This window comes from Vanellus vanellus (genome assembly GCF_965231255.1).
Source record: "Vanellus vanellus genome assembly, chromosome: 2".
NCBI lineage: Eukaryota > Metazoa > Chordata > Aves > Charadriiformes > Charadriidae > Vanellus > Vanellus vanellus.
Genome location: NC_138906.1, coordinates 1,656,935 through 1,683,131, shown reverse-complemented (window position 1 = coordinate 1,683,131; position 26,197 = coordinate 1,656,935). Strand labels below are relative to the sequence as shown.

Below are 26,197 nucleotides of genomic sequence, written 5' to 3'. Positions count from 1 at the left end.
CCTGCTCTGCCTGCAGGCTTCGACCTGGGCTGCCTGCAGCTCTCCAACGAGAAGGTGGGCGATGTGGTGCTGCCCCAGTGGGCGCGCTCCCGCGAGGACTTCATCTACCAGCACCGCAAAGCCCTGGTGAGATGTTCCCATCCCAACCTCTCCTCTGCTCCCAGCCTTGGGGAGGTGGTTACGGGGGGGTGCGGTGGACGCCCACCCTGATGTCCCATCCTTGGACAGGAGTCAGAGTATGTCTCAGCCCACCTCCACGAGTGGATTGACCTTATTTTTGGGTACAAGCAACGAGGTCCAGCTGCCGTGGAGGCCCTCAACGTCTTCTACTACTGCACCTACGAGGGTGAGCTGTGGGGCAGGGAGATGGGGGGGGGGGGGGGAAGCACCTGCCAGGTGACCCCCCATGACCATCTCCATCCCCAGGGGCCGTGGACCTGGACGCCATCGCCGACGAGACGCAGAGGAAAGCTCTGGAAGGCATCATCAGCAACTTTGGGCAGACGCCCTGCCAGCTGCTCAAGGTAGCTCATACCCCCCACCCCCAAAAAATAGCCCCTTTCGGGGGGTCACCCCCTTTCTCGTGGGTTCCCTCACCCCACAGCCCCCCTCCCAGGAACCCCATCCCGCCCGGCTGTCAGCAGAGAGCGCTGCCCAGAGGTTGGCCCGCCTCGACACCCGCTCACCCAACGTCTTCGAGAACCTGGACCAGCTCAAGTCCTTCTTTGTGGAGGTGAGGACAACTCTGGGGGGTGTGAGGTGTGGTGTCCTTGTCCAGGACTAGAGTTGGGGTGGCCAGGTGGGTGCCCACCGGTTGGTGTCTCCCCGCAGGGCATCAGCGATGGGGTGGCCCTGGTGCAAGCCGTGGTCCCCAAGAACCAGGCACACTCCTTCATCACTCAGGGATCACCCGACGTCCTGGTGAGTCCAGGGAAACTGAGGCACGGGTGCACGCTGCTAGCCCAGGGGGACGGTGACTGGGTGCGTCACCTCCATCTCCATTATGCCCAGGTCACCGTGAGTGCCAACGGCTTGTTGGGGACCCATAACTGGTTACCCTACGACAAGAACATCTCCAACTACTTCAGCTTCACCAAAGACCCCACTGTCTCCAATGCAAAGTGAGTTGACTGACGCGTGGTCCCCCCGGGATGGTCCCCAAAGGTGCCACCAGCCCACCCTTGGCTCTGCCACCTTCCTATGTCCCCCCACACACCAGGACCCAGCGCTTCCTGCAGGGCCCCTTTGCCCCTGGCGTGGACCTCTGCTCCCGCACGCTGGCCGTGTCCCCTGACGGAAAGCTGCTCTTCAGCGGGGGACATTGGGACAACAGCCTCCGTGTCACCTCTTTGGCCAAAGGGAAGGTTGTCGGGCACATCACCCGGCACATAGGTACGTCTTCGTCTGGTGATGAAGGTCTGATGAAGCCTTGATGGGTTTGTAGGACCATGGTGGGAGGCAGGAGACATAGGAGTGGGCAGGGGACATCTCCCAGTGTCCCCTGTCTTCTGGGCATGGTCCAGGCTCCATCGCAGAGCTGGGCTGGGGTTGGGGTTAGCAGCATCTCCACACCCCAAAAAATACCTTGGTGCCATCGTGCGGAGTCAGGGCCCCGCGCGCGGTGGGATGGGACCAGCACCTCATGGTGTCCCTCTGGGTGTCACAGATGTTGTCACCTGCCTGGCGCTTGACCTCTGCGGCATCTACCTCATTTCTGGGTCCCGGGACACCACCTGCATGGTGTGGCAGGTCCTACAACAGGTAAGGGCTTGACCCTTACCTCGTGCTCCAGTCAAGGGGAGCTCGTGGTGGGCGCTGCCACCAGGTCACTGAGGTCCCCATGTCCCCAATGGTAGGGTGGGTTTTCCAGCGGCTTGGCTCCCAAACCTGTCCAGGTCCTCTACGGCCATGACGCCGAGGTGACGTGCGTGGCCATCAGCACCGAGCTGGACATGGCGGTGTCGGGCTCCAAGGTGAGCTGGGGTGGTGGGGTGGGCAGTGGGATGGGCAGTGCCACCATCATTGCTCCACGTCCCCTTCCTCCTGTAGGATGGCACCATCATCATCCACACCATCCGCCGGGGTCTCTTCATCCGATCCCTGCGGCCGCCTGGCGAGAGCTCACCGCCCGCCGTCCTCTCCCACCTCGCCGTGGGGCCGGAGGGGCAGGTGGTCGCCCAGACTGCAGTGGGTCAACGAGCCTGCTTGAAGGTATGGCCAGGTGTCCCCATGTCGTCGTCCCCTCGTCACCGTCAGCGTGTGCGTCACCCCCCCTCTTTGCTCTGTCTTTCAGGACAGGTTTGCGCTGCACCTCTACTCGGTGAACGGGAAGCACCTCTCCTCCATCCCGCTGGACGAGGAGGTGACGGCCATGTGCCTGACGGAGGAGTTCGTGGTGTTGGGGACCATGCAGTGCGGGCTGGAGATCCGTGACCTCCAGAGGTGATGGCTACCACCCACCTTGTCCCACCCCAACAACCCCCTTGGAGTTCCTGGGAGGAGCTCGAGGGGTTTCATCCCACCACTCATCTTCTCGCAGCCTCAGGGCGGCCATGCCCCCCGTGCCCATGCGGGTGCCCGTCCACAGCGTGTCCGTCACCAAGGAGAAGAGTCACATCTTGGTGGGGTTGGAGGACGGCAAGCTCATCGTGGTGGGGGCTGGGCAGCCCGCTGAGGTGAGCGTGGACCCCCAACCCCAGGTGGTGGTAGGGCTGGGGTGGCATCGTGCCTCAGTGTCCACTGGGTGCTGGTGCACTAAGGACCTCTGCTTGTCCTCCTTGCTCTCTCCAGAGCAGAAGGGGACAGAGGTGGGGTGGGGTGGGGTGGGATAGGGGAGGTATGGCAAAGGGAGGGGATGGGGGTGAAGAATGGAGGTGGAAATGGAGATGGGGATGAAGAATGGAGGTGGAGGTGGAGAAGGGGAAGGGGGTGGAGATAGAGAAGGGGAAGGGATGGGGTTGGAGTTGGGGAAAGGGAATGGAGATGGAGATGGAGATGGAGATGGAGATGGAGATGGAGATGGAGATGGAGATGGAGATGGAGATGGGGAAGGGGAAAGGGAAAGGGATGGAGATGGAGATGGGCATGGAGATGGAGATGGAGATGGGCATGGAGATGGAGATGGAGATGGGCATGGAGATGGGCATGGAGATGGAGATGGAGATGGACATGGACATGGAGATGGAGATGGACATGGAGATGGACATGGAGATGGACATGGACATGGAGATGGACATGGAGATGGACATGGACATGGAGATGGGGAAGGGGAAAGGGAAAGGGATGGAGATGGACATGGACATGGACATGGACATGGAGATGGACATGGACATGGAGATGGACATGGACATGGAGATGGGGAAGGGGAAAGGGAAAGGGATGGAGATGGAGATGGGGAAGGGGAAGGGGAAAGGGAAAGGGATGGAGATGGAGATGGGGAAGGGGAAAGGGAAAGGGATGGAGGTGGAGGTGGAGGTGGAGGTGGAGGTGGAGGTGGAGGTGGAGGTGGAGGTGGAGGTGGAGGTGGAGGTGGAGATGGGGAAGGGGAAAGGGAAAGGGAAAGGGATGGAGACGGAAATGGGGAAGGGGGTGGAGGTGGAGACGGAGATGGGAATGGGGGTGGACATGGAGACGGGGAAGGGGGTGGAGGTGGAGACGGAGATGGGGAAGGGGGTGGAGATGGAGATGGGGAAGGGGGTGGAGATGGAGATGGGGAAGGGGATGGGGATGGAGGCGGAGGTGGAGTTGGAGATGGGGAAAAGGGTGGAGGTGGAGATGGGGAAGAGGGTGGAGGCGGAGATGGGGAAGGGAAAGGGGATGGAAATGGGGAAGAGGATGGTGGGTGGATGGTGATGAGGAAGAGGTTGGGAAAGGGATGATGGTGTGGATGGGGAAGGGGATGGGGAGGGGGAAGGGGATGAGTGTGGGTGGAGAAAAGGATGGGGATTCGAAGGTGATGTGGATGATGATGGAGAAGGGGCTGAGGGTGATGGATGTTTGGAAGAGGACAGGGATGGAGAAGGGAATGAGGACAGGGATTTGGAAGGGAATGGGGAAGCAAGTGAACGGTTGGAAGGAGATGGGGATCTGGGAAGAAGATGAGGATCTGGAAGAGGATAAGGAATGGGGATGGAGAAGGTAATAAGGAATGGGGATGGGGAAGGAGATGAGGATCTGGAAGGGGATGGGGATGAAGAGTGGGATGAAGGTGGGAATGCAGAGGCAGATGGCAAATTTGGAAGGGGATGGGGATGGAGAAGAGGATGAGGATGGAGAAAAGGATGAGGATCTGGAAGGGGATGGGGATGAAGAGTGGGATGAGGATGCAGAGGAAGATGGCAATTTGGAAGGGGATGGAGATGGAGAAGGGGATGGGGATGAAGAGTGGGATGAGAATGTGGATGCAGAGGCAGATGGCAAATTTGGAAGGGGATAGGGATGGGGATGGAGAAGGGGGTGAAGATGGAGAAGGGGGTGAAGATGGAGAAGGGGGTGGGGATGGAGAAGGGGATGGGGATGAAGAGTGGGATGAGAATGTGGATGCAGAGGCAGATGGCAAATTTGGAAGGGGATGGGGATGGGGATGGAGAAGGGGGTGAAGATGGAGAAGGGGGTGAAGATGGAGAAGGGGGTGAAGATGGAGAAGGGGGTGAGGATCTGGAAGGAGATGGGGAAGAGTGGGATGAGGATGGGGATGCAGAGGAACATGGCAATTTGGAAGGGGATGGGGATGGAGAAGGGGATGGGGATGGAGAAGGGGATGGGGATGGAGAAGGGGATGGGGATGGAGAAGGGGATGGGGATGGAGAAGGGGATGGGGATGAGATGGGTAAGACGATGGACATCAGGAAGGGGATGAGGATTCAGAAAGGGATGTGGAGCGGGATGGGGACAGTGACATCGGGTAGGTCCTCACCACCACCACCACCACCACCCCTCCTCCTTCACCCAGGTGCGGCCGGGCCAATTCCACCGGCGGCTGTGGCGCTCCACGCGGCGCATCTCCCAGGTTTCGGCCGGCGAGACGGAGTACAACCCCGCCGAGGGCAAGTCCTAGGCTGGCACCCCCCATACCCCCCCCACCCCCCCCGCAGGGTGCCCCGCACCCCCTGGGCATGGAGCGATGGGGAGGGGGGGGACACCCCTGCGCCCCCCAAAAAAAGCCGGGGGGGGGGGCGGGGGGGGGAGCCCCCCGTGCTGCCCGCAGGCTGCCAGCGCAGCCCATCGCCCGTGGCCTTATGCAGCCCCCGCCGGGGTTGGGGGGGGGGGGGTACAGAACCCCCCCACACACCCCCCAATTTTAGGGGGACGCGTCGTCATTCGTGTGTGTCCCCTCCCCCCCCTCCCTTTTCCCACGGAGGGATGGGGGCGGGGGGGACCCCTCGCTGGGAAGGGGGGGGGGGGGTGTGCCACGTTGTCGTGTGTGTGTGTGTGTGTGTGTGTGTGTGTGTGTGTGTGTGTGTCCCGCCCCGCGCTGTGCCCGCTGGCCAGGAGCCAGCCGGGGTCGTGTGTGTGTGTGTGTGTGTGTGTGTGTGTGTGTCCTTTTTTTTTTTTTTTTTTTCTATCCATTTTTAGGACTTTTACAGAAAAAAAAAAAAATAATAATAATATATCTATGGGAAATAAGCGTCTGCAAGACCCTCGTCTGCCCCGCGTGTCCCCGGTGTGTGTGTGTGTGTGTGTCCCGGTGTCCCCCCCTCCGATGTCACCCCCCCTCTGGTGTCCTCTGTGTGTCCCTTCCCCCCCCCCGCAGTGTTTTTGGGGTGCTCTCCGCCTGCCCGACATAGCGGGGCCATCCCAGCACAGGCTCTGCTCCGGGCTGGGGGACAACCCCCCCACCCCCCCCCACGGCAGCCTGGGACACGGGGGCACACGTGTCACGAGTGCGGGTGGTCTCAGCAGCTGTGCACATGTGTCACGAGTGGGGGTGGTCTCAGCAGCCGTGCCCCCGTGTGTGACGAGTGTGTGGGGTCTCGGCAGCCGTGCACGTGTCACGGGGCAGGGGGGGGTGTCAGCAGCCATGGACACGTGTGTCATGAGTGGGGGGGGGTCTCAGCAGCTCTGCACATGTGTGACGAGTGGGGGTGGTCTCAGCAGCCGTGCACGTGTCACGAGTGGGGGGGTCTCAGCAGCCATGGACACGTGTGTCATGAGTGGGGGGGTCTCAGCAGCTCTGCACATGTGTCACGAGTGGGGGTGGTCTCAGCAGCTGTGCCCCCATGTGTGACGAGTGTGTGGGGTCTCGGCATCCGTGCACGTGTCACGAGTGGGAGGGTGTCATCAGCCAGGGACACATGTGTCATGAGTGTGGGGGGTCTCAGCCACCGTGCAACATGTGTCAAGAGTGGGGGGGGGGTCTCAGCAGCCGTGCACGTGTCACGAGTGGGGGGGTCTCAGCAGCCATGGACACGTGTGTCATGAGTGGGGGGGTCTCAGCAGCTCTGCACATGTGTCACGAGTGGGGGTGGTCTCAGCAGCTGTGCCCCCATGTGTGACGAGTGTGTGGGGTCTCGGCATCCGTGCACGTGTCACGAGTGGGAGGGTGTCATCAGCCAGGGACACATGTGTCATGAGTGTGGGGGGTCTCAGCCACCGTGCAACATGTGTCAAGAGTGGGGGGGGGGTCTCAGCAGCCGTGCACGTGTCATGAGTGGGGGGGGGTCTCAGCAGCCGTGCACCCGTGTGTCACGAGTGGGAGGGTCTCAGCAGCCGTGCACCCGTGTGTCTCAAGTGTGTGTGGGGGGGGTCTCAGCAGCCGTGCACCCATGTGTCACGAGGTGGGTGGGTCTCAGCAGCCATGGACACGTGTCACGAGTGGGGGGGTCTCAGCAGCCATGGACACGTGTCACAAGTGGGGGGTCTCAGCAGCTGTGCACCCGTGTGTCACGAGTTAGGGGGGGTCTCAGCAGCATGCTCGTGTCATGAGTAGGGGGGGAGGGATCTCAGCAGCCATGCACCCGTGTGTCACGAGTGGGGGGAGTCTCAGCAGCCATCTACACATGTGTCCCGAGTTGGGGGGGGTGTCTCAGCAGCTCTGCACACGTGTCACGAATGTGTGTGGTCTCAGCAGCCATGTACCCATGTGTCATGAGTGTGTGGGGCCTCGGCAGCCGTGCACCCATGTGTCACGAGTGTGGGGGTTCTCAGCAGCCATATACCTGTGTGTCACGACTGTGGGGGGTTCTCAGCAGTCATGTATCCATGTGCCATGAGCGTGAGGGTTCTCAGCAGCCATGTACCCATGTGTCACGACCGTGGGGGGGTCCCAGCAGTTGTGCACCCCCGTGTCACGAGCTTGGGGCGGCTGGGCTCTCAGCAGCCATGGGCGCACGTGTCACGAGCACGTGCGGCCTCAGCCCTCAGCAACCTTGTGCCCACGTGTCACGAGCGTGCCAGGCCTCAGCAGCCGCGCACCCACGTGTCATGAGCACGGGGAGGGGGGGGGGGGGGGTGTCTCAGCAGCCCCGTGCTCATGTAGCACGAGTGTGCGAGGCCTCAGCCATCCGTCCTGAGAGCACGGGGCTCTGTAGCCGGCCACTGTCCCCAGGGAGCTGGCAGGCTGTCCCTGTGCTGTCCCGGCGAGGCTGAGCGTCCCCGGCTGCGGCGCCCGTGTCCTCTCCTGGCCCTGCCACCCCTCGGGGGGGCCCCACGGCCGGCAGTGACCTCTGTCCCCGGCCAAGGCTGGCTGCGGGTGCCCATGGCGTCACGTGGAGCGGGCACCAGCGGGGCCACCAGAGCCACCGGAGCCGAGCCGGGAGCAGCCGCAACGCCAGACGGAGGGATGGATGGACGGACGGACAGGTGGGCAGGGGGAGGGATGGGTGCTTGGGGTGCCACCGGGACCTTCACCCCGGACAGCCTCGTGGTGGGTGCCCTGGGTCTTGGTGGGGACACCGAGGTCACCCCACCAGAGGGTCCGGGTGTCACCATCCCACCTGTGCCTGGATGGTTTTCCCTGTTGCCACATCTTGGACCCAGGTGGCCCAGTCCCAGGTGGCCCAGTCCCAGATGGCCCAGTCCCACATGTCCCTGTCCCATATGTTCCAGACCCAGGTGTCCCTGCTTCCTGTATCCCCATCCCAAGTGACTCAGGTGTCCCGGTCCCATGTGTCCCTATCCCAGGTGTCCCAGTCCCATGGGGGATCAGCTGTCCCTGTCCCATATATCCCATTCCCATATGTCACTCTCCCAGGTGACCCAGTCCTGGGTTTCCCAGTCCCAGATGTCCCAGTTCCAGGTGACCTAGGTGTCCCAGTCCCATATGTCCCTCTCCCAGGTTTCCCAGTCCCAGATGTCCCAGTTCCAAGTGACCCAGGTGTCCCAGTCCCACCTGTCCCTATCCCTGGTGTCCCAGCTCCAGGTGTCCCTATTCCCAGTGTCCCAGTCCCAAGTGACCCAGCTGCCCCTGTCCCAGGTTTCCCAGTCCCACTTGTCCCTGTCTCAGGTGATCCTGGTGTCCCAGTCCCAGCTGTCCCAGTACCAAATGTCCCAGTCCCAGCTGTCCCAGTACCATATGTCTGCTTCCAGTGTCCCCATCCCAAATTACTCAGGTGTTCCAGTCCCACCTGTCCCTTTCCCAGGTGTCCCAGTTCCAGGTATCCCTGTTCCCAGTGTCCCTGTCCCAAACATCCCAGTCCCAGGTGTCCCAGTCCCAAGTGACCCAGCTGTCCCTGTCCCAGGTTTCCCAGTACCAAATGTCCCTGGTCCCAGTGTCCCTGTCTCAGGTGATCCTGGTGTCCCAGTCCCAGCTGTCCCAGTACCAAATGTCCCAGTCCCAGCTGTCCCAGTACCATATGTCTGCTTCCAGTGTCCCCAGCCCAAATTACTCAGGTGTTCCAGTCCCACCTGTCCCTTTCCCAGGTGTCCCAAGTCCCAGGTTTCCCAGTGCCGGGTATCTCTGTTCCCAGTGTCCCTGTCCCAAACATCCCAGTCCCAAGTGACCCAGCTGCCCCTGTCCCAAGTTTCCCAGTCCCACTTGTCCCTGTTCCCAGTGTCCCTGTCTCAGGTGATCCTGGTGTCCCAGTCCCAGGTGTCCCAGTCCCAAGTGACCCAGCTGTCCCTGTCCCAGGTTTCCCAGTCCCACATTTCCCTGCCTCAGGTGATCTTGGTGTCCCAGTCCCAGATGTCCCAGTCCAAAGTGACCTAGGTGTCCCTGTTCCCAGTGTCCCTGTTCCCAGTGTCCCTCTCCCAGGTCACCCAGGTTTCCCAGTCCCACATGTCCCAGTCCCACTTTTCCCCGTTCCCAGTGTCCCAGTCCCACGTGTCCCAGTCCCAGCGCCTGGCTGAGAGAGAGGGAACCCCCGGGGTTTGTGCGCCCACCCAAACCACCCCTCGGTGCCGGGTCCCGGGGGGGGGGGGGGGGCTCAGCCCACCGGCCCCCAGTTCCCACCCAGGACCCACAGCAGCCACCTCCGCTCCCAAGGGGGTGGGTGCAGGATGAGTCCAGGGGGGGCGCAGGTTTTTTTGGGTGGGATGCAGGGTGGGTGCAGGGCAGGTTCCCCCCCTCCCCCGCTCTCTGTGCCCCCCCACTCCCCCCCCCCGCAGCAGCAGGTGGCTGGGAGCCCCCCTGGAGCAGTTGCCCACCCCGGCGCTGACCCTGGACCAGGCGACGGTGCGGCGCAACGCCGAGCGCATGCGGGAACGCTGCCGGGCCCTCGGCCTCCGCCTGCGCCCCCACGTCAAAACCCACAAGACCTTGTGAGTGTGTCCCCCAAAATTCCCCCCCCCCTCCCTCCACCAGCACCACCCCATTTCCCCCCCCAGCATCTTCCCCAGCATCCCTCCAGCAAACTCCCAGTATCCCTCCCAGCATCCCCCACCTTCCCCCACCAGCATCCCCCCAAGCATCCCTCCCATCCACCCCTGAGCATCCTCCCATCTTCCCCCCAGTATCCCCCCATCATCCCTCCAGCGTCCTCCCAGTATCCGTCCCAGTATTGCCCCATCCTCCCCTCAGCACCCCTCACCTTCCGTCCCCAGCATCCCCCCAGTATCCCCCCACGTTCCTCCCCAACATCCCCCCCAGTATCCTCCCCGGTATCCCCCCACCTTCCACTCTAGTATACCCTATACCCTCACCTTCCTCCCCAGCATCCCCCCAGCATACCCCAGTATCCTCACAGCATCCCCCACCTTCCCACCTAGCATCCTTCCACCTCCCTCCCCAGTATCCCCTCAGTATTTCCCCACCTTCCTCCCCAGTATCCCTCACCTTCCTTCCCAGCATCCCCCCAGTATCCTCCCAGCGTCCCCCCACCTTCCCACCTAGCATCCTCCCACCTTCCTCCCTAGTATCCTCCCGTTTTTTCCTCACCTTCTCCCCAGTATCCCCCCAGTATTTCTCCACCTTCCTCCCCAGTATCCCTCACCTTCCTTCCCAGCATCCCCCCAGTATCCTCCCAGCGTCCCCCCACCTTCCTACCCAGCATCCTCCCACCTTCCTCCCCAGTATCCCCCCGTTTTTTCCCCACCTTCCTCCCCAGTATCCCTCACCTTCCTTCCCAGCATCCCCCCAGTATCCTCCCAGCGTCCCCCCACCTTCCCACCCAGCATCCTCCCACTTTCCTCCCCAGTATCCCCCCAGCACTCCCCAGCATCCCCCTACCTTCCCCTCCCACTACCCCCTTCTCACCCCCACCGCCCCCAGGGAAGGTGCCGCGCTGGCCACCGGTGGCACCCGCCGGGGCATCGTGGTCTCCACCTTGGCCGAAGCCCGGTTCTTCGCGGCCGGGGGCTTCGATGACATCCTCTACGCCTACCCGCTGCCGGGGGGGCGGCTGGAGGAGTGCGCAGCCCTGGCCCAGCGCCTTCAGGCCTTCCAGCTCCTCCTCGACAGCCCCCAGGCCTTGGACCTCCTGCGCCGCCACCCGCTGCCCCCCGGCAAGCGCTGGCTCGTCTGGCTCAAGCTCGACTGCGGGAATGGCAGAGGTAGGTGACGCCCCCAAAGTAGTGTGTGTGTGTCCCCCTCCCCCAGATCCCACCAGTGCCTGGGGTGTTGCAGGGTAAGGGGGGATGGAGAGATGGGGCACCACGTGTCTTCCCAAAGGAGCCTCAGCAGCCCCTCAGGTTGCTCACCATGGGGTGAGATGTTTCATGTTCCACCCAGCCCCACCATCTCAACCAGGATGGGGTGTTTAGGCCCCCCAAAAAGTCCTTATTCCAGTATACATCATTGGGGATGGATGGTCCGTGTCCCCCCAACCTCAAGTCTCCAGCCCCACCAACCTCAGGTCTCCAGCCCCACCATCTCAACCAGGATGGGGCACTTAAGCCCTCCAAGAAAGTCATTATTCAAGGATACATCATTGGGGATGGATGGTCCATGCCCCACCAACCTCAGGTCTCCAGAACCACCATCTCAACCAGGATGGGGCACTTAAGCCCTCCAAGAAAGTCGTTATTCAAGGATACACCACTGGGGATGGATGGTCCATGCCCCACCAAGCTCAGGCTGCCATAACCACCATCTCAACCAGGATGGGGCATTTAAACCCACCCCCAACCCCCCAAGTCATTATTCAAGGATACACCGTTGGGGATGGATGCTCCATGCCCCACCAAGCTCAGGTCTCCAGCACCACCATCTCAACCAGGATGGGCTGTTTGAGACACCCCCACCCTCCCCAAAGTCATTCTTCAAGGATGCTCCATGGGGTAGAGGTGCCCCATGCGCCCCCAGACACAAAGCCCCTGTGATGGGGCATTTAAATCCCATCTTCACCCACCCACCACAGGAATCCTCCATGGGGCTGGATGCCCCCTGTGCCCCCAACCCTCCAACCCCAACATCTCAACCGGGATGGGGCATTTCAACCCCCTCCAAAAAAGTCATAATTCAAGGATGCTTCACTGGGGACAGACACTTCATACCCCACCAACCTCAAGCCCCCAAAACCATCATCTCAACTAAGATGGGGTATTTAAGAGCCCTCCCCAAATCATCTTTCAAGGATGCTCCACTGGGGACAGATGCTTCATGCCCCACCAACCTCAAGCCCCCCAGAACCACCATCTCAACCAGGATGGGGGATTTAAGCCCTCCCACACCCCATACTCCCCAAACCCTATCTTGACCCACCTACCACAGGGATGCTCCATGGGGGGGGTATGCCCCTTTTCCCCCCCAGACCCTCAGCTCAACCAGGATGGGGCATTTAAGACTCTCCTCCCCCAAAAAAGTCATTCTTCAAGGAAGTGCCATGGAGCAGAGATGGCCTAAAGCCCCCATGATGGGACATTTAAGCCCTCCCCACTCCCTAAACCCCATTTGCACCCCCCCACCACAGGGATGCTCCATAGGGAAGGGTGCCCCATGTCCCCCCAAGCTCCCATCCCCACCGTTTCACCCAACATGGGACATCCTCCTCCCAAGTCCCCCACCCCAACCAGCACCCACCACCACACCCCCCCCGGAGTCATCCCTGGACCCTCCTCCCCACCGGTAGCCGGCGTGCGGCCCACGGACCCTGGTGCCATGTCCCTGGCTCGGGCCATCGCCGAGGAGGCACCGGAGGAGGTGACGCTGGTGGGGGTCTACGCTCATTGTGGGGACACCTACGGCTGCCGCGATGTCCCGGCCGTCCAAGCCATCGCCCGGGCCACCACCGCCGCCGTGCTCGATTTTGTCACCGCGTGAGTGACCCCAATCTGGGCTGGGCAGGGTTAAGGGGATTATTTGGGGGGCGGGAGGGGGTGGAAGGGGCGGAGGGTGTCAAGGTGGCCACCATGGGATGTCCCCCACCTTCCCACCCCATAAAACCCCGCTGGGTGGTTGTAAATGCAAATCACCCCCCATAAAAAGGGGCCCGACAAAGCCCCCCCGGGGAGCTGGAGCAGGATGCTGGTGGCTCCGGTCACCTTTGATGTGGCTTTGGTGGTGGCGGGTTGTGACCTGTGTCATTGTGTGTGGGTCCCCGTCCCCCCCCTTCTTCTTGTCACCCTTTTGTCCCAGCGGGGTTTTGCATCCCAGAGGGAATTGCTGCCGGATGGTTCTCGCTGGGAAGGAGGGGGGGGTCTGGGACCCCCATCCCCCCTTGCGCATGGGGACATGCTTGTGGCACATCTGGGATGCTCAGGCACATCTGGGGGGGGGTGTTCCTGGCACATCTGGGGGGGGGTGTTCCTGGCACATCTGGGGGGGGTGGCCCCTGGTACATGGGGTGGGGGGGGCGCTAGGCACATCGAGGGGGTGCTCTGGCGCATCTGCGGGTGGTCCCGGGTACAACTTGGGGGTGCTCTTCCACATCTGGGGGGTTCCTGGCCACATCTGGGGGTGTGCTGACACATCGGGGGGGGGGAGAGAATGTCCCGGGGGGAGAAGTGTGTCCCCAGGAACATCTGGGGGTTGGTTTACACATCTTGGGGTGTCTCCAGTACATCGAGGGGGGTCCAGCACATCTGGAGGGAGTCTGGCACATCTGGGAGCTCTCAGAAACATCTGGGCGTGCCCTGGCGCATTGGGAGGGGGCGAGTCCTCTAGCACATCTGGATGCATCTCTGGTACATCCGGCTCTTCCCAGGCACAGCTGGGGTACCCTGGCACATCTGGGGAGGTCTCCAGCACAGCTGGGGAGTCTCCAGCACGTCTGAGGGCTCCCAGAAACATCTGGGTGGGCCCTGGCACACGTGGGAGGGGTGGCTCCAGCACATTTAGGGGTGCTGTGGAACATCTGGGGGCTCCCAGGCACATCTGGGAATGTTTTAATGCATCGGGGGAGGGGATCTCCAGCTCATACAGGTGGATCTCTGGCACATCTGGGGGCTCTTGGTCACACCTGGGGATGCCTGGACACATCTGGGTGTGGTCCCAGGTCCGTTGGGAGAAGTGCTCTGGCAAATCGGGGTGGCGGGGGAACACCCTGCCTTGAGTATTCGGGGGTTCTCTATCACATCTGGCACAGCTGGCTGGCTCCCTAGCACATCTTGTGGTCTTCCTGGCACATCTGGGGTGGCTCTCTGCCACAGTTGGATGGCTCCTTTGAACATTTTGAGGAGGGTCCCTGGCACATCTGGGACTCCCTGAGGCATCATCATCTCCAATCCTGCTCCTGTGGCACCCGGGGGTGATGGACCCACCTCTACTCCCAGGCCCCTTGGTGCCTGGAGTGATGGACCCATCACTGGTCCTGCTCCTGTGGCATCCAGGAGTGATGGACTCACCTCTGGTCCCAGTCCCCATGGTGCCTGGGGTGATGGACCCACCTCCAGTCCTGCTCCTATAGTACCCAGGGGTGATGGATCCACCTCTACTTCCACTCCCATGCTGTCTGGGGTGATGGACCCATCACTGGTCATGCTCCTGTGGCATCCAGGAGTGATGGACCCACCTCTGGTTCTGCTCCTGTGGCACCCAGGGGTGATGGACCCATCTCTCATCCCAGTCCCCATTGTGCCTGGGGTGATGGACCCATCACCGGTCCTGCTCCTGGGGCATCCAGGAGTGATGGACTCACCTCTGGTCCCACTCCCACGGTGCCTGGGAGCGATGTCCCCCCCAGCGACATCCCAGCCACTCAGAAGGTCTCATGTGCCGGCAGGCTGCGGCGGGCGGGCGTGCCGTGTCCCCAGGCCAGCATCGGCTCCACGCCGTCCTGCAGCCACCCGGTGCCGGAGATGGCCCAACTCACCGAGCTCCACCCGGGCAACTACCTCTTCTACGGTGAGTGGATTGGAAACCCCCATCACCTTCCCCTGGTGGGACCTCCCTCGAGGTGGGACGCACCCCAACCTGGGCTGGGCACCATCTTCTCCCAGACCTTCAGCAGACCCTGCTGGGTTCCTGTCAACCGGAGGAGGTGGCCATCCGTGTCCTCACCAGGGTCATCGGTCACTACCCCCACCGCAACCAGCTGCTGGTGGACTGCGGGTGGGCCGCCCTCAGCCTCCATGGCCGTGACCAAGCGCCCCTGGGCTGCGCCGCCATCGAAGGCCACCCCCAGCTGAGGTGACCACCGCGGCGGGGACGACGTGGGTGGTGGTGGGGACACGGGTGGGGACGTGACGATGTGTCCCCGCAGGCTGGTGGGACTGACGCAGGAGCACGGGCAGGTGGAAGCCATCGATGGCCGGTTGGATTTCCAACGCTTCCCGTTGGGCAGCATCCTGGTTCTCATCCCCTTCCATGTGAGTATCTGCCCCACCACGCCCTGCCACGCCCGGCCACCCCCGGCTCAGCATCCCTACCCACCCCGCAGGCCTGCGCCACCGCCGCCATGCACCCCGTCTACTACGTCCACGCCGAGGGGAAGGTGGTGGAGCTCTGGCACCCCGTCCGCGGCTGGTAGGGAGGAGAGCAGAGAGGGGACCTGCCGAGACCCCGCGCCCACACCAAGACCCCACGCCCACACCGAGACCCTGCACCCATGCTGAGGTCCCACACCCAAGATGAGGTCCCACACCTATACTGAGGTCTCACACCCATACTGGGGTCCCACACCCATGCTGGGGTCCCACAACTACATTGGGGTCCCACAACTACATTGGGGTCCCACACCCATACTGGAGTCCCACGCTTACATTGGAGCCCCACACCCACACTGGGGTCCCACACTTACATTGGGGTCCCACACCCATGCTGGGGTCCCACAGCCAAGCTGGGGTCCCACACCTATACTGGTGTCCCACACCCATGCTGAGGTCTCACACCCATACTGGAGTCCCACACTTACGTTGAGGTCCCACACTTACGTTGAGGTCCCACACCCATCCAGAGGTCCCGCACATCTACTGGAGTCCCACACCTATACTGGAGTCACACACCCATGCTGAGGTCCCGCACATCTACTGGAGTCCCACACCTATACTGGGGTGCCACACCCCTATTGGGGTCACACACCCGTGGGGCTCCATGGGGCAACCACATCCATGCTGAGTTCTCACACCCATGCTGGGGTCCCACAGCCAAGCTGGGGTCTCACACCTATACCGGTGTCCCACACCCATGCTGAGGTCCCACACCCATACTGGAGTACCACACTTACATTGGGGTCCCACACCCATCCAGGGGTCCTGCACATCTACTGGAGTCCCACACCCATATGGGGGTCCCGCATCCATGCTGGGGTCCCGCATCCATGCTGGGGTCCCGTACCTGTACTGGGGTCCCACACCTATACTGGGGTCCCACACCCGTGCTGAGATCCCACAGCCATACTGGGGACCCCACTTACATTGGGGTCCCACACCCATGCTGGGGTCCTGCACATCTACTGGGGTTCCACACCTATACTGGGGTATCACACCCATATTGGGGTCCCACACCTGTGCTGGTGTCCCACACCCATACCCATGCTGGGGTCCCACACCCCTACGGGGGTCACACTCCCATGCTGGTGTCCCACGCCCATACCCATACTGAGATCCCACAGCCAAGCTGGGGTCTCACACCCGTGCTGAAGTCCCACACCCATATTGGGGTATCACACCTATATTGGGGTCCCACACCCACACTGGGGTCACACACCTATACTGGAGTCCCGCATCCATACTGGGGTCCCGTACCTATATTGGAGTCCCACACTTATATTGGGGTCCCACACCCATACTGGGACCCCACACCTATACTGAAGTGCCACACCCATGCTGGGATCCTGCACCCATACTGGGATCCCACACCCATGCCAGCATCCTGCACCCACACCAAGGCCAGGCACCCATCCCTGGCTGCTGCTGCACCCACACCAGAACCCTGCACCCATGCTGAGGTCCCACACCTATGCTGCGTTCCCACACTTGTATTGGGTTCCCAGACCCATACTGGGGTCCCATACCCATACCAGGGTCCCATGCCCATGCCAGCATCCCGCACCCCCACCAAGGCCATGCACCCATGCCGAGGTCCCACATTGCAGCTGGAGACCTTGCACCCATGCTGAGATCCTGCACCCACCCTGGGGTCCTGCACCCACCCGCACAGTACCGGGTCAATAAAGCTGCTTCTCCCATTTCCAGACATTTTGGCTTCGGGGCAGGGAGGGGACTTGCCGTGGGGAGACGGCGATGGGGGACACCGTCCCCCGTGTTCCCAGTATGGACGAGTGCCATCTCCACGGAGCCGGTTCCCACCCGCAGCGGGACGCGAACCTGCGACCTCCGGAAGCCGAGCCCCGCCCGAGGCGGGCCCGAGCCCAACCGAGCCGAGAGAGGCGTGGCCCCGCAGCTCGCAGCCAATAGCAAAGCGCCCCGCCCTGCCCGCCCCGCCCCCGCCCCAGCCGCGGGGCCGCGCCCGGCCCGGCCCAGCCGAGCGGAGCCGAGCGGAGCCGAACGGGACCGGAGCGGTTCGGAGCGGTTCGGTTCGGCTCTGTTCGGAGCGATTCGGCTCTGTTCGGAGCGGTTCGGAACTGTTCGGAGCGGGCGGCGGGGCCGGGCCGGGTCTCGGCGATGCGGAGGGGCCGCGCGGTGCCGCCGGTGCTGCTGCTGCTGCCGCTGCTGTGCGCGGTGCGGGCGGGGCGCGACGGGAGCGGGGTGGGAGCGGGAGCGGGAGCGGGAGCGGGACCGGGACCGGGGTGGGGATGGGAGCGGGGCGGGAGCGGGAGCGGGGTGGGAGCGGAACGGGACGGGGCCCCCCGGGGGCCTCCGTTTGACTTCCCGGCGTGTCTTTTTGGTGAAGTTCGTTTTGGGTTTTTGGTTGGTTGGTTGTGGTTTTGTTTTTTTTTTTTTTATTTTACTGTATTTTCTTTTATTTTTTTTCCTTTTCTTTCATTATTTTATTTTATTTTCTGTTATTTCACTTCATTTTCCTTTATTCCATTTTATTTTATTTCACTTCACTTCGTTTTACTTTATTCTATTTTATTTTATTTCACTCTTTTCTTTCACTTTATTTTACTTTATTCCCCTTTATTTTATTTCACTCTTTCCTTTCACTTTATTTTACTTTATTCCACTTTATTTTATTTCACTCATTCTGCTTTATTTTATTTCACTCTCTTTCCTTTCCCTTTATTTTACTTTATTCCCCTTTATTTTATTTCACTCTCTTTCCTTTCCCTTTATTTTACTTTATTCCCCTTTATTTTATTTCACTTTATTGTCTTTCGCTTTATTTTACTTTACTATTTCTATTTCGTTTTGCTTTATTCCACTTTGGTTTATTTCGTTTCATTTTACTTCACTCTCTTCTACTTCGCTTCCCTCTCCTTACATTTCATTTTACATCATTGCGTATTTTCCCACTTTTTAGTCCACTTTATTTAACGCCGTTTCGCTTCGGTTTGTTTCTTTTCCTTTTTGATTTCACTTCAGCGCCGTTTATTTCATGCTTATTTTTATTTTCCATGTGATTATTTACTTTTATTATGATGATGATTTGATTTTTTCAATTTCATTTATTGTACTTTATCCTTTCTTTTTTTTTTTTTTTTTTTTTTTTTTTATTCATTACTCTCCCACCCCACCCTATTCTATCCTATCCCTCCCCCCGCGGTCACAAGCCACCCAGCCGGGGCCGAGCACCCCCCAATGTCCCCCCCATGTGTCCCCCTCTCCCCCCCCAGCCGGTCCCCGGGGTGCTCCGGGACCCCCAAACCAGCCCCCGCCATGGGGTGGGGTGAGGACACAGTGGGGTTGGGGGGTCCTGGTGTGTGTGTCCCCCCCTTGGGAACAGTGTCAAGGGGAAACTGAGGCAGCCCCCCCTTCCCCATTCCCGCAGGTGCCGGGGGGGGGCGGGAATGGAAGGACGACGGCGGCCGGGGGGTGCTGCCCCCCCTGTCCCCCCACCTTGGATGTCACCGAGCCCTGTGGCCACCCGGACACCCACTGCCAGCCCTGCGCCCACGGTGAGTAGCCCCCACCCGTGGGGACCTGTTCCCCTGCAAAGGGGAAACTGAGGCACGGGGGGGTGTCGTCATCCTCCACCATTCCCATAGAAGAGGAGATGGAGCACACGGAGGGGGACCCTCCCAGGGAGCCGGTGACAGGGGTCCCCTCACCCGCCACCCCCAAGTTCATGCCACCACCGCCCGAAGCCACCGGCAAGGACATCATCCCCGTCTACTGCTCCCTCCTGGCTGCCGTGGTGGTGGGACTCCTCGCTTACGTGGCCTTCAAGTGGTAGGTTTGGGGGAGGGGGACCAGGGGGGACATGGGGTGGGTTGTGGGGTCCCTAGGTGACAATTTCCCCCCCGCCATGGGCAGCTGGCACACGTGCAGGCAGAAGCAGCAGCTGGCCAAGGCGCGGGCAGGGGACTTGGGGACATCAGCCGAAGGCGAGAAGCTGCAGAGTGACAGCGGGGTCTTCCTCGACACCCACAGCCTGCAGGAGCCCCACCAGCCCAGCAAGGGTGAGCACCCACCACCCAGCGAGGGGTTTCGGAAAGAGGGGGCACCCATTGTGGGGTGGGGTCCGGGGGATTTTGTCCCCCGATGTCATCGAGGTGGGGTTGGGCAGCACCCATGTCCATGGTTGGGTGGCTCTGTCCCCTTGGGGAGCATCTGGGTGGGGTTGAGGTACTCTAGCGAGCCACCCACATGGGTTGGGGTGCTACCATGGCCCAGGGAGCACCCACATGGGTTTGGAGTCCCACCATGACCTGTAGAGCACCCACATGGGTTTGGGGGGCACCTCCACCCCAGGGAGCACCCACATGGGTTGGGGTGCTACCATGGCCCAGGGAGCACCCACATGGGTTTGGGGTCCCACCATGACCTGTAGAGCACCTATATGGGACTGGGGGCACCTACAACCCCAGGGAGCATCCAGATGGGTTGGGGAGCATTGGGGAACCTTGGGGTTCACCTGGGTGTGGTTGTGGAGCACCCATGCCCTTGGGAGCACCCAAATGGGTTGAGGAGCACCTGGATGGGGTTGGGGAGAACCATACCCAAGATAGCACCTGGCTGGGGTTGGGGAGCACCCAAATGGTGGTCAGGGACCACCCAAACGGGGTCAGGGAGCACCCATACCCCAGGAAGCACCCAAATGGGGGTAAGGGAGCACCCAAACGGGGTCAGGGAGCACCCATACCCCAGGAAGCACCCAAATGGGGGTAAGGGAGCACCCAAACGGGGTTGTGGAGCACCTAGATGGGGTTGAGGAGCACCCAAATAGGCATCAGGGAGTGCCCAAATGGGATTGGGGAGCACCTGGGTGGGGTTGGGGAGCACCCATGCCCTGGGGAGCACCCAAATGTGGTTGGGGAGAACTGTACTTAAGGTAGCACCTGGCTGGGGTTGGGTGGCACCCAAATGGTGGTGGTCAGGGAGCACCGAAATGAGGTTGAGGAAGCACCTGGATGGGGTTGGGGAGCACCCATGCCCCAGGGGCCACCCAAATGGGGATCATTGAGCGCCCAAATGGAGGTCAGGGAGCACCCAAACAGGGTTGGGGAGCACCTGTACCCCAGGTAGCACCTGGCTGGGGTTGGGTGGCACCCAACTGGTTGTCAGGAAGCACCGAAATGGAGGTTGAGGAAGCACCTGGATGGAGTTGGAGAGCACCCATGCCCTGGGGAGCACCCAAATGGAGGTCAAGGAGCACCCAAACAGGGTTGTGGAGCACCTGGATGGGGTTGGGGACCACCCAAATGCCCTGGGGATCACCCAACTGGTGGTCAGGGAGCACCCAAATGGGGTTGAGGAAGCACTTGGATGGGGTTGGAGAGCACCCATGCCCTGGGGAGCACCCAAATGGAGGTCAGGGAGCACCCAAACAGGGTTGTGGAGCACCTGGACGGGGTTGGGGAGCGCTCATACCCTGGGGATCACCCAACTGGTTGTCAGGGAGCACCCAAATGGGGTTGAGGAAACACCTGGATGGGGCTGGGGACCACCCAAATGCCCTGGGGAGCGTCCAGATGAGGGTCAGGGCCTACCCAAAGGGGGTTGGGGAGCACCCCAACCTCTCTCCCGGGAGCCGGTGACGACCCCGGCGCAGAAATGGCGTCGGGGGTTGACTTTGGGTGCTGACACTGACTCCCCACCCCCGTCCCCACCCGCAGCCCCCCGCCCCGAGGGCCACCCCTTGAGCGCGGTGCCACCGCAGCGGCAGGAGGAGTTGGAGCGGCTGCTGGAGAGCGGGGGACCAGGGGGGGACTGGCGCAGCTTGGCCACCCGCCTGGGCTTCGGCCCCGATGCCATCGTCACCTTCGGCCGAGGCCGGGCGCCCGCCCGCAGCCTGCTCAGCGCCTGGGCCGGCGCCGAGGGGGCCACGCTGGAGACCCTCTGCCAGGCCCTGGTCGCCATCGGCCGCCATGACGTCGCCCGGCGCTTGGCGGGAGCCGGGGATGCCACCTCCGCCGTGTGAGCGTCCCCGAGGGACGCCGGGACCAGGAGGCCCCGCTCGGGCCTACCCCGCGGTCGGGGTTTTTTAAGTGGGTTTTGTACTTTTTTTAGGGGGTTCAAGGGGTGGGATGGGGCCGGGGTGATGTGGTGGCCCCGGTGTGGGGGCGGTGACAGAGGGCGGGGGACTTGGGGACACGGCTGGTCCCGGGGTGGGGGCATTAAACGTGTCACTTGTGTGTCACCGGGATCTGTGTGTCCTCAGGCGTCTGTGTGTCCCCCGGCACATGTCACTGGGACGTGTGTCCCCACAAGTGTGTGTCACCAGTATGTGTGTCCCTTCAGGTGTCCGTGTGTCCCCAAGCGTGTGTCACTGGGACATATGTCCCCACAAGTGCGTGTCACCAGGATGGTGTGTCCTCAGGATGCGTCCCCTCAGGTGTCCGCGTGTCCCCCAGTGCATGTCACTGGGACATATGTCCCCATAAGTGTGTGTCACCGGGATGTGTGTCCTTCAGTGTCCATGTGTCCCCAGGATGTGTCCCCCTCAGGTGTCCAAGTGTCCCCAAAAGTGTGTCACTGGGACATGTGTCCCCACAAGTGCATCTCACCGGGATGCGTGTCCTCAGGTGTCCATGTGTCCCCACAAGTGCATGTCACCAGGATGTGTGTGTTCTTCAGTGTCCGTGTGTCCCCCCCAAAGTACGTGTCACCAGAATGTGTGTCCTCAGGGGGGTGTGTCCCCCCAAGATGCATGGCCTTGGTTGTCCGCGTGTCCCCAAGTGTGTGTCACCAGCACGTGTCCCAAGTGCATGTCCTTGCGTGTGTGTGTCCCTGCAAGCGCGTGTCACTGGGATGTGTGTCCTGCGGTGTCCGTGTGTCCCCACGCACTCAACCCTGGGCTGTGTGTCCCTCAAGCATCTGTGTGTCCTCAGGATGCGTGTCCTTGGGTGTCCACGTGTCCCCAAGCACACATCACCAGCATGCGAGTGCCCCCAAGCGCGTGTCACCAAGATGTGTGTCCTCAGGTGTCTGTGTGTCCTCGGCTGTCTGTGTCCCCAAGCACACGTCACCGAGATGTGTCTTCAAGCGTCCGTGCGTCACCAGGATGTGTGTCCTCAGGTGTCCGTGTGTCCCTGGCCTGGGTGTCCCCAGGTGTCTGTGCGTCCCCAAGCGCATCTCACTGGGATGTGTGTCCCCAAGCGCGCGTCCCACCCCTGTCCCTATAAGGACAGTGGGGTGGAGGGGGTGGGTGGCCCTGGGGGAGAGGACACCCCCAAAGACCCCAAGGCAGGTGGCACCAGGGGACACTGCGTGACAGAAAAGAGCTGTTTTAACCCCAGTCACGTTCCCACTCACGGGGATGCTGAAGGTGACAGGGGTGTCCCCAAGCGAGAGGGGACAGCCCACCGAGCCAGGCCAGCGTGTCCCCACCGCTGCCACCACCACGTCCCCACCCCCTCCATCAGTGCCAAACCTCTTTTCGGAGCCGAATGCGATGACGATTTTTTTGTCATTTTTTCTTTTTATTTTTTTTATTTTTTTTTAATCTTTTTTTTTTTTTTTTTTTTTTTTACATAAAAAGTTCCGTAAAAATTGGATAAAGTAAAATGATTTAAGCAGTAAAATCAATCTTATCAACATAGCGCGGGACCCGCCAGAAACCCGGACGGCGGTTCCCGCTCCGCAATATTTACAGGAAAACAGATTAAACCTCGCAGAACCGAAAATAAAACCAAGGAAACAACCCAAAAAAAAAAAAAAAACAACCAACCCAAAAAAAACCCCAACAAAACAAAAAAAAAGGGGAAAAAAAAAAAAAAAAAGAAAAAGAACCCCGAAACTATCCTTACAAAGTGTTCCCGTGGTGTCGGCATGTCTTGGGCTAAAAGCAAAACGAAAACAAAATCAAAACAAAACAAAACAAAAAAACGAAGGGGAAATTATCAATATATTCACATATACGTTAAAATATAATACAGAGCGCGGTGACACGCGGGGGGGGGGGGGGGGAGGGGGGAGCGCGCGCGCGTCCGACAGCACCGCCGGCAAAGCCCCCGGGGGAACCGGCAAAGTCCTCCGCGTCGCGCCGACAGCGCGTAACCGCTTTCCCGCCGGAGGGAAGGCAGTTTCTCATCATCTTGGGGTTTGTTTGTTTTTTTTTTAATTAAAAAAAAAAAAAAAAATTTAAAATAAAATAAAATTTAAAAAATTCAGAATAATAAATTCACAGGTTGGTGGTTTAAAAGCGCGAATCCCGACGGAATTGGGGGGGGGAGGGGGTTATTCCGAGGTTTGGCGGCGTCCGGGGGTGGGGGGGGGGACGGTGGGGGTTATTCCAGGTCCGTGTCCTCTTTGGGTTTGTAGATGGCCCCGAATTTCTGCATGTATTTCTTGATGTATTCCTTCGTCTTGTGCTTCACGTTCTCGTTGCACTCCAGATCCTCCGGGTTCTTGCAGTATTTCAGCTCTTTGTTCATCACGCCGTGAGTCAGCTGCCGGCGAAGAGGTGGGAATATCCACCGTTATTCCCGGTAATCCGATGCTCGGGAGGTAGCCCCGAGCTGTTTTGCTGTTATTCCCCAAATATTCCCCTAATAATTGCTATTGTTCCCCAAGTATTGGCTGTTATTCCCCAAGTATCTGCTGTAATTCCCAATATTGGATCTTATTCCCCAAATATTTCCTGTAATTCCCAATATTCCCCCAGTATTGGCTACTATTCCCCAAATATTCCCCTAATAATTGCTATTATTCCCAAAATATTGGCTACTATTCCCAAATATTTGCTATTATTCCCCAAATATTGGCTACTATTCCCCAAATATTTGCTATTGTTCCCCAAATATCGGCTGTTATTCCCCAAATATTTCCTATAATTCCCAATATTCCCCCAATATTGGCTACTATTCCCCAAATATTCCTCTAATATTTGATACTATTCCCCAAATATTCCTCTAATATTTGCTATTATTCCCCAAATATTCCCTATTATCCCCAAATAGTCCCCCGATATTCCCTATTATCCCCAAATACTCCCCCAATACTGGTTATTATTCCCAAATATTCCCCAAATATTGGCCTTTATTCCCCAAACATTCCCTATTATCTCCCAATATTCCCCAAATATTCCCTATTATTCCCCCAATATCAGCTATTATCCCCAAATATTCCCGAAATATTCCCTATTATTCCCCAAATACTCCCTATTATCCCCAAATATTCCCCAAACATTCCCTATTATTCCCTAATATTCCCCCAATATTGGCTATTATTCCCCAAATACTCCCTATTATCCCCAAATATTCCCCAAATATTCCCTATTATTCCCAAATTTTCCCAAATATTCCCCAAATATTCCCTATTATTCCCAAATATTCCCCAAATATTCCCTATTATTCCCCGAATAGACCCTATTATTGCCCTAATATTCCCTATTATCCCCAAATATTCCCCAAATATTCTCTATTATTCCCCAAATACTCCCTATTATCCCCAAATATTCCCCAAATATTCCCTATTATTCCCAATTTTTTCCCCAAATATTGGCTATTATTCCCCAAATGTTCCCAAATATTCCCCAAATATTCCCTATTATCCCCAAGTATTCCCCAAATAGTGGCTATTATTCCCAAATACTCCCTATTATCCCCAATATTCCCCTGATATTCCCTATTATTCCCAAATATTCCCCAAATATTGGCTATTATTCAAATACTCCCTATTATCCCCAAATATTCTCCAAATATTCCCTATTATTCCCAAATTTTCCCAAATATTCCCCAAATATTCCCTATTATTCCCAAATATTCCCCAAATATTCCCTATTATTCCCCAAATAGACCCTATTATTGCCCTAATATTCCCTATTATCCCCAAATATTCCCCAAATATTCCCTATTATTCCCCAAATACTCCTTATTATCCCCAAGTGTTCCCCAAATATTCCCTATTATTCCAAATATTCCCCCAATATTGGCTATTATTCCCCCAATATTGGCTATTATTCCTAAATATTCCCCAAACATTCCCTATTATTCCCCAAATACTCCCTATTATCCCCAAATATTCCCCAAACATTCCCTATTATTCCCTAATATTCCCCCAGTATTGGCTATTATTCCCCAAATACTCCCTATTATCCCCAAATATTCCCTATTATTCCCAAATGTTCCCAAAATATTGGCTATTATTCCCCAAATGTTCCCAAATATTCCCCAAATATTCCCTATTATCCCCAAATATTCCCCAAATAGTGGCTATTATTCCCAAATACTCCCTATTATCCCCAATAATCCCCCAATATTCCCTATTATTCCCAAATATTCCCCAAATACTCCCTATTATTCCCCAAATACTCCCTATTATCCCCAAATATTCCCTATTACTCCCAATTTTTCCCAAAATATTGGCTATTATTCCCCAAATGTTCCCAAATATTCCCCAAATATTCCCTATTATCCCCAAATATTCCCCAAATAGTGGCTATTATTCCCAAATACTCCCTATTATCCCCAATATTCCCCCAATATTCCCTATCATTCCCAAATATTCCCCAAATACTCCCTATTATTCCCCAAATATTCCCTATTATCCCCAAATATTCCCTATTACTCCCAATTTTTCCCAAAATATTGGCTATTATTCCCCAAATGTTCCCAAATATTCCCCAAATATTCCCTATTATCCCCAAATATTCCCCAAATAGTGGCTATTATTCCCAAATACTCCCTATTATCCCCAATAATCCCCCAATATTCCCTATTATTCCCAAATATTCCCCAAATACTCCCTATTATTCCCCAAATACTCCCTATTATCCCCAAATATTCCCTATTACTCCCAATTTTTCCCAAAATATTGGCTATTATTCCCCAAATGTTCCCAAATATTCCCCAAATATTCCCTATTATCCCCAAATATTCCCCAAATAGTGGCTATTATTCCCAAATACTCCCTATTATCCCCAATATTCCCCCAATAT

At 58.5% G+C, this 26,197-nt stretch overlaps 4 protein-coding genes across 4 annotated transcripts in view; 3 read left to right on the top strand and 1 right to left on the bottom strand.

Annotated features, from left to right (window-relative positions):
- Window positions 1-5,534, top strand: part of NBEAL2 (neurobeachin like 2) — a gene marked incomplete at its 5' end in the record, with an annotated part of 31,455 nt that extends 25,921 nt beyond the window's left edge. The window contains 13 exons of the mRNA XM_082479752.1: window positions 17-126; window positions 229-346; window positions 427-524; window positions 617-733; window positions 832-921; window positions 1,012-1,121; window positions 1,220-1,392; window positions 1,667-1,761; window positions 1,857-1,973; window positions 2,050-2,211; window positions 2,294-2,442; window positions 2,540-2,675; window positions 4,952-5,534. Of these exons, the coding sequence (XP_082335878.1) occupies window positions 17-126; window positions 229-346; window positions 427-524; window positions 617-733; window positions 832-921; window positions 1,012-1,121; window positions 1,220-1,392; window positions 1,667-1,761; window positions 1,857-1,973; window positions 2,050-2,211; window positions 2,294-2,442; window positions 2,540-2,675; window positions 4,952-5,056 (1,580 nt within the window). The 3' untranslated portion in view covers window positions 5,057-5,534. The remainder of the gene's footprint in view (window positions 1-16; window positions 127-228; window positions 347-426; window positions 525-616; window positions 734-831; window positions 922-1,011; window positions 1,122-1,219; window positions 1,393-1,666; window positions 1,762-1,856; window positions 1,974-2,049; window positions 2,212-2,293; window positions 2,443-2,539; window positions 2,676-4,951) is intronic.
- Window positions 5,535-7,780: 2,246 nt separating this feature from the next.
- LOC309686651 (D-serine dehydratase-like) lies at window positions 7,781-15,281 on the top strand (the record flags this gene model as incomplete). The annotated part of the gene is made up of 8 exons (XM_082499390.1): window positions 7,781-7,800; window positions 9,547-9,696; window positions 10,646-10,926; window positions 12,444-12,630; window positions 14,535-14,656; window positions 14,752-14,941; window positions 15,015-15,120; window positions 15,192-15,281. 8 exons carry the CDS (start codon window positions 7,781-7,783, stop codon window positions 15,279-15,281), a joined length of 1,146 nt encoding a protein of 381 aa, XP_082355516.1.
- Window positions 15,282-17,376: 2,095 nt separating this feature from the next.
- On the top strand, window positions 17,377-21,238 carry LOC309669148 (death domain-containing membrane protein NRADD-like; the record flags this gene model as incomplete). Its single annotated transcript, XM_082479751.1, has 5 exons — window positions 17,377-17,460; window positions 18,602-18,773; window positions 18,864-19,047; window positions 19,132-19,277; window positions 20,934-21,238. 5 exons carry the CDS (start codon window positions 17,377-17,379, stop codon window positions 21,236-21,238), a joined length of 891 nt encoding a protein of 296 aa, XP_082335877.1.
- A 1,509-nt stretch (window positions 21,239-22,747) lies between these two features.
- The window catches only part of SETD2 (SET domain containing 2, histone lysine methyltransferase), a gene marked incomplete at its 5' end in the record, with an annotated part of 67,385 nt that continues 63,935 nt past the window's right edge, over window positions 22,748-26,197 (bottom strand). Inside the window, one exon of the mRNA XM_082499646.1 lies at window positions 22,748-23,708. Within this exon, the coding sequence (XP_082355772.1) occupies window positions 23,547-23,708 (162 nt within the window). The 3' untranslated portion in view covers window positions 22,748-23,546. The remainder of the gene's footprint in view (window positions 23,709-26,197) is intronic.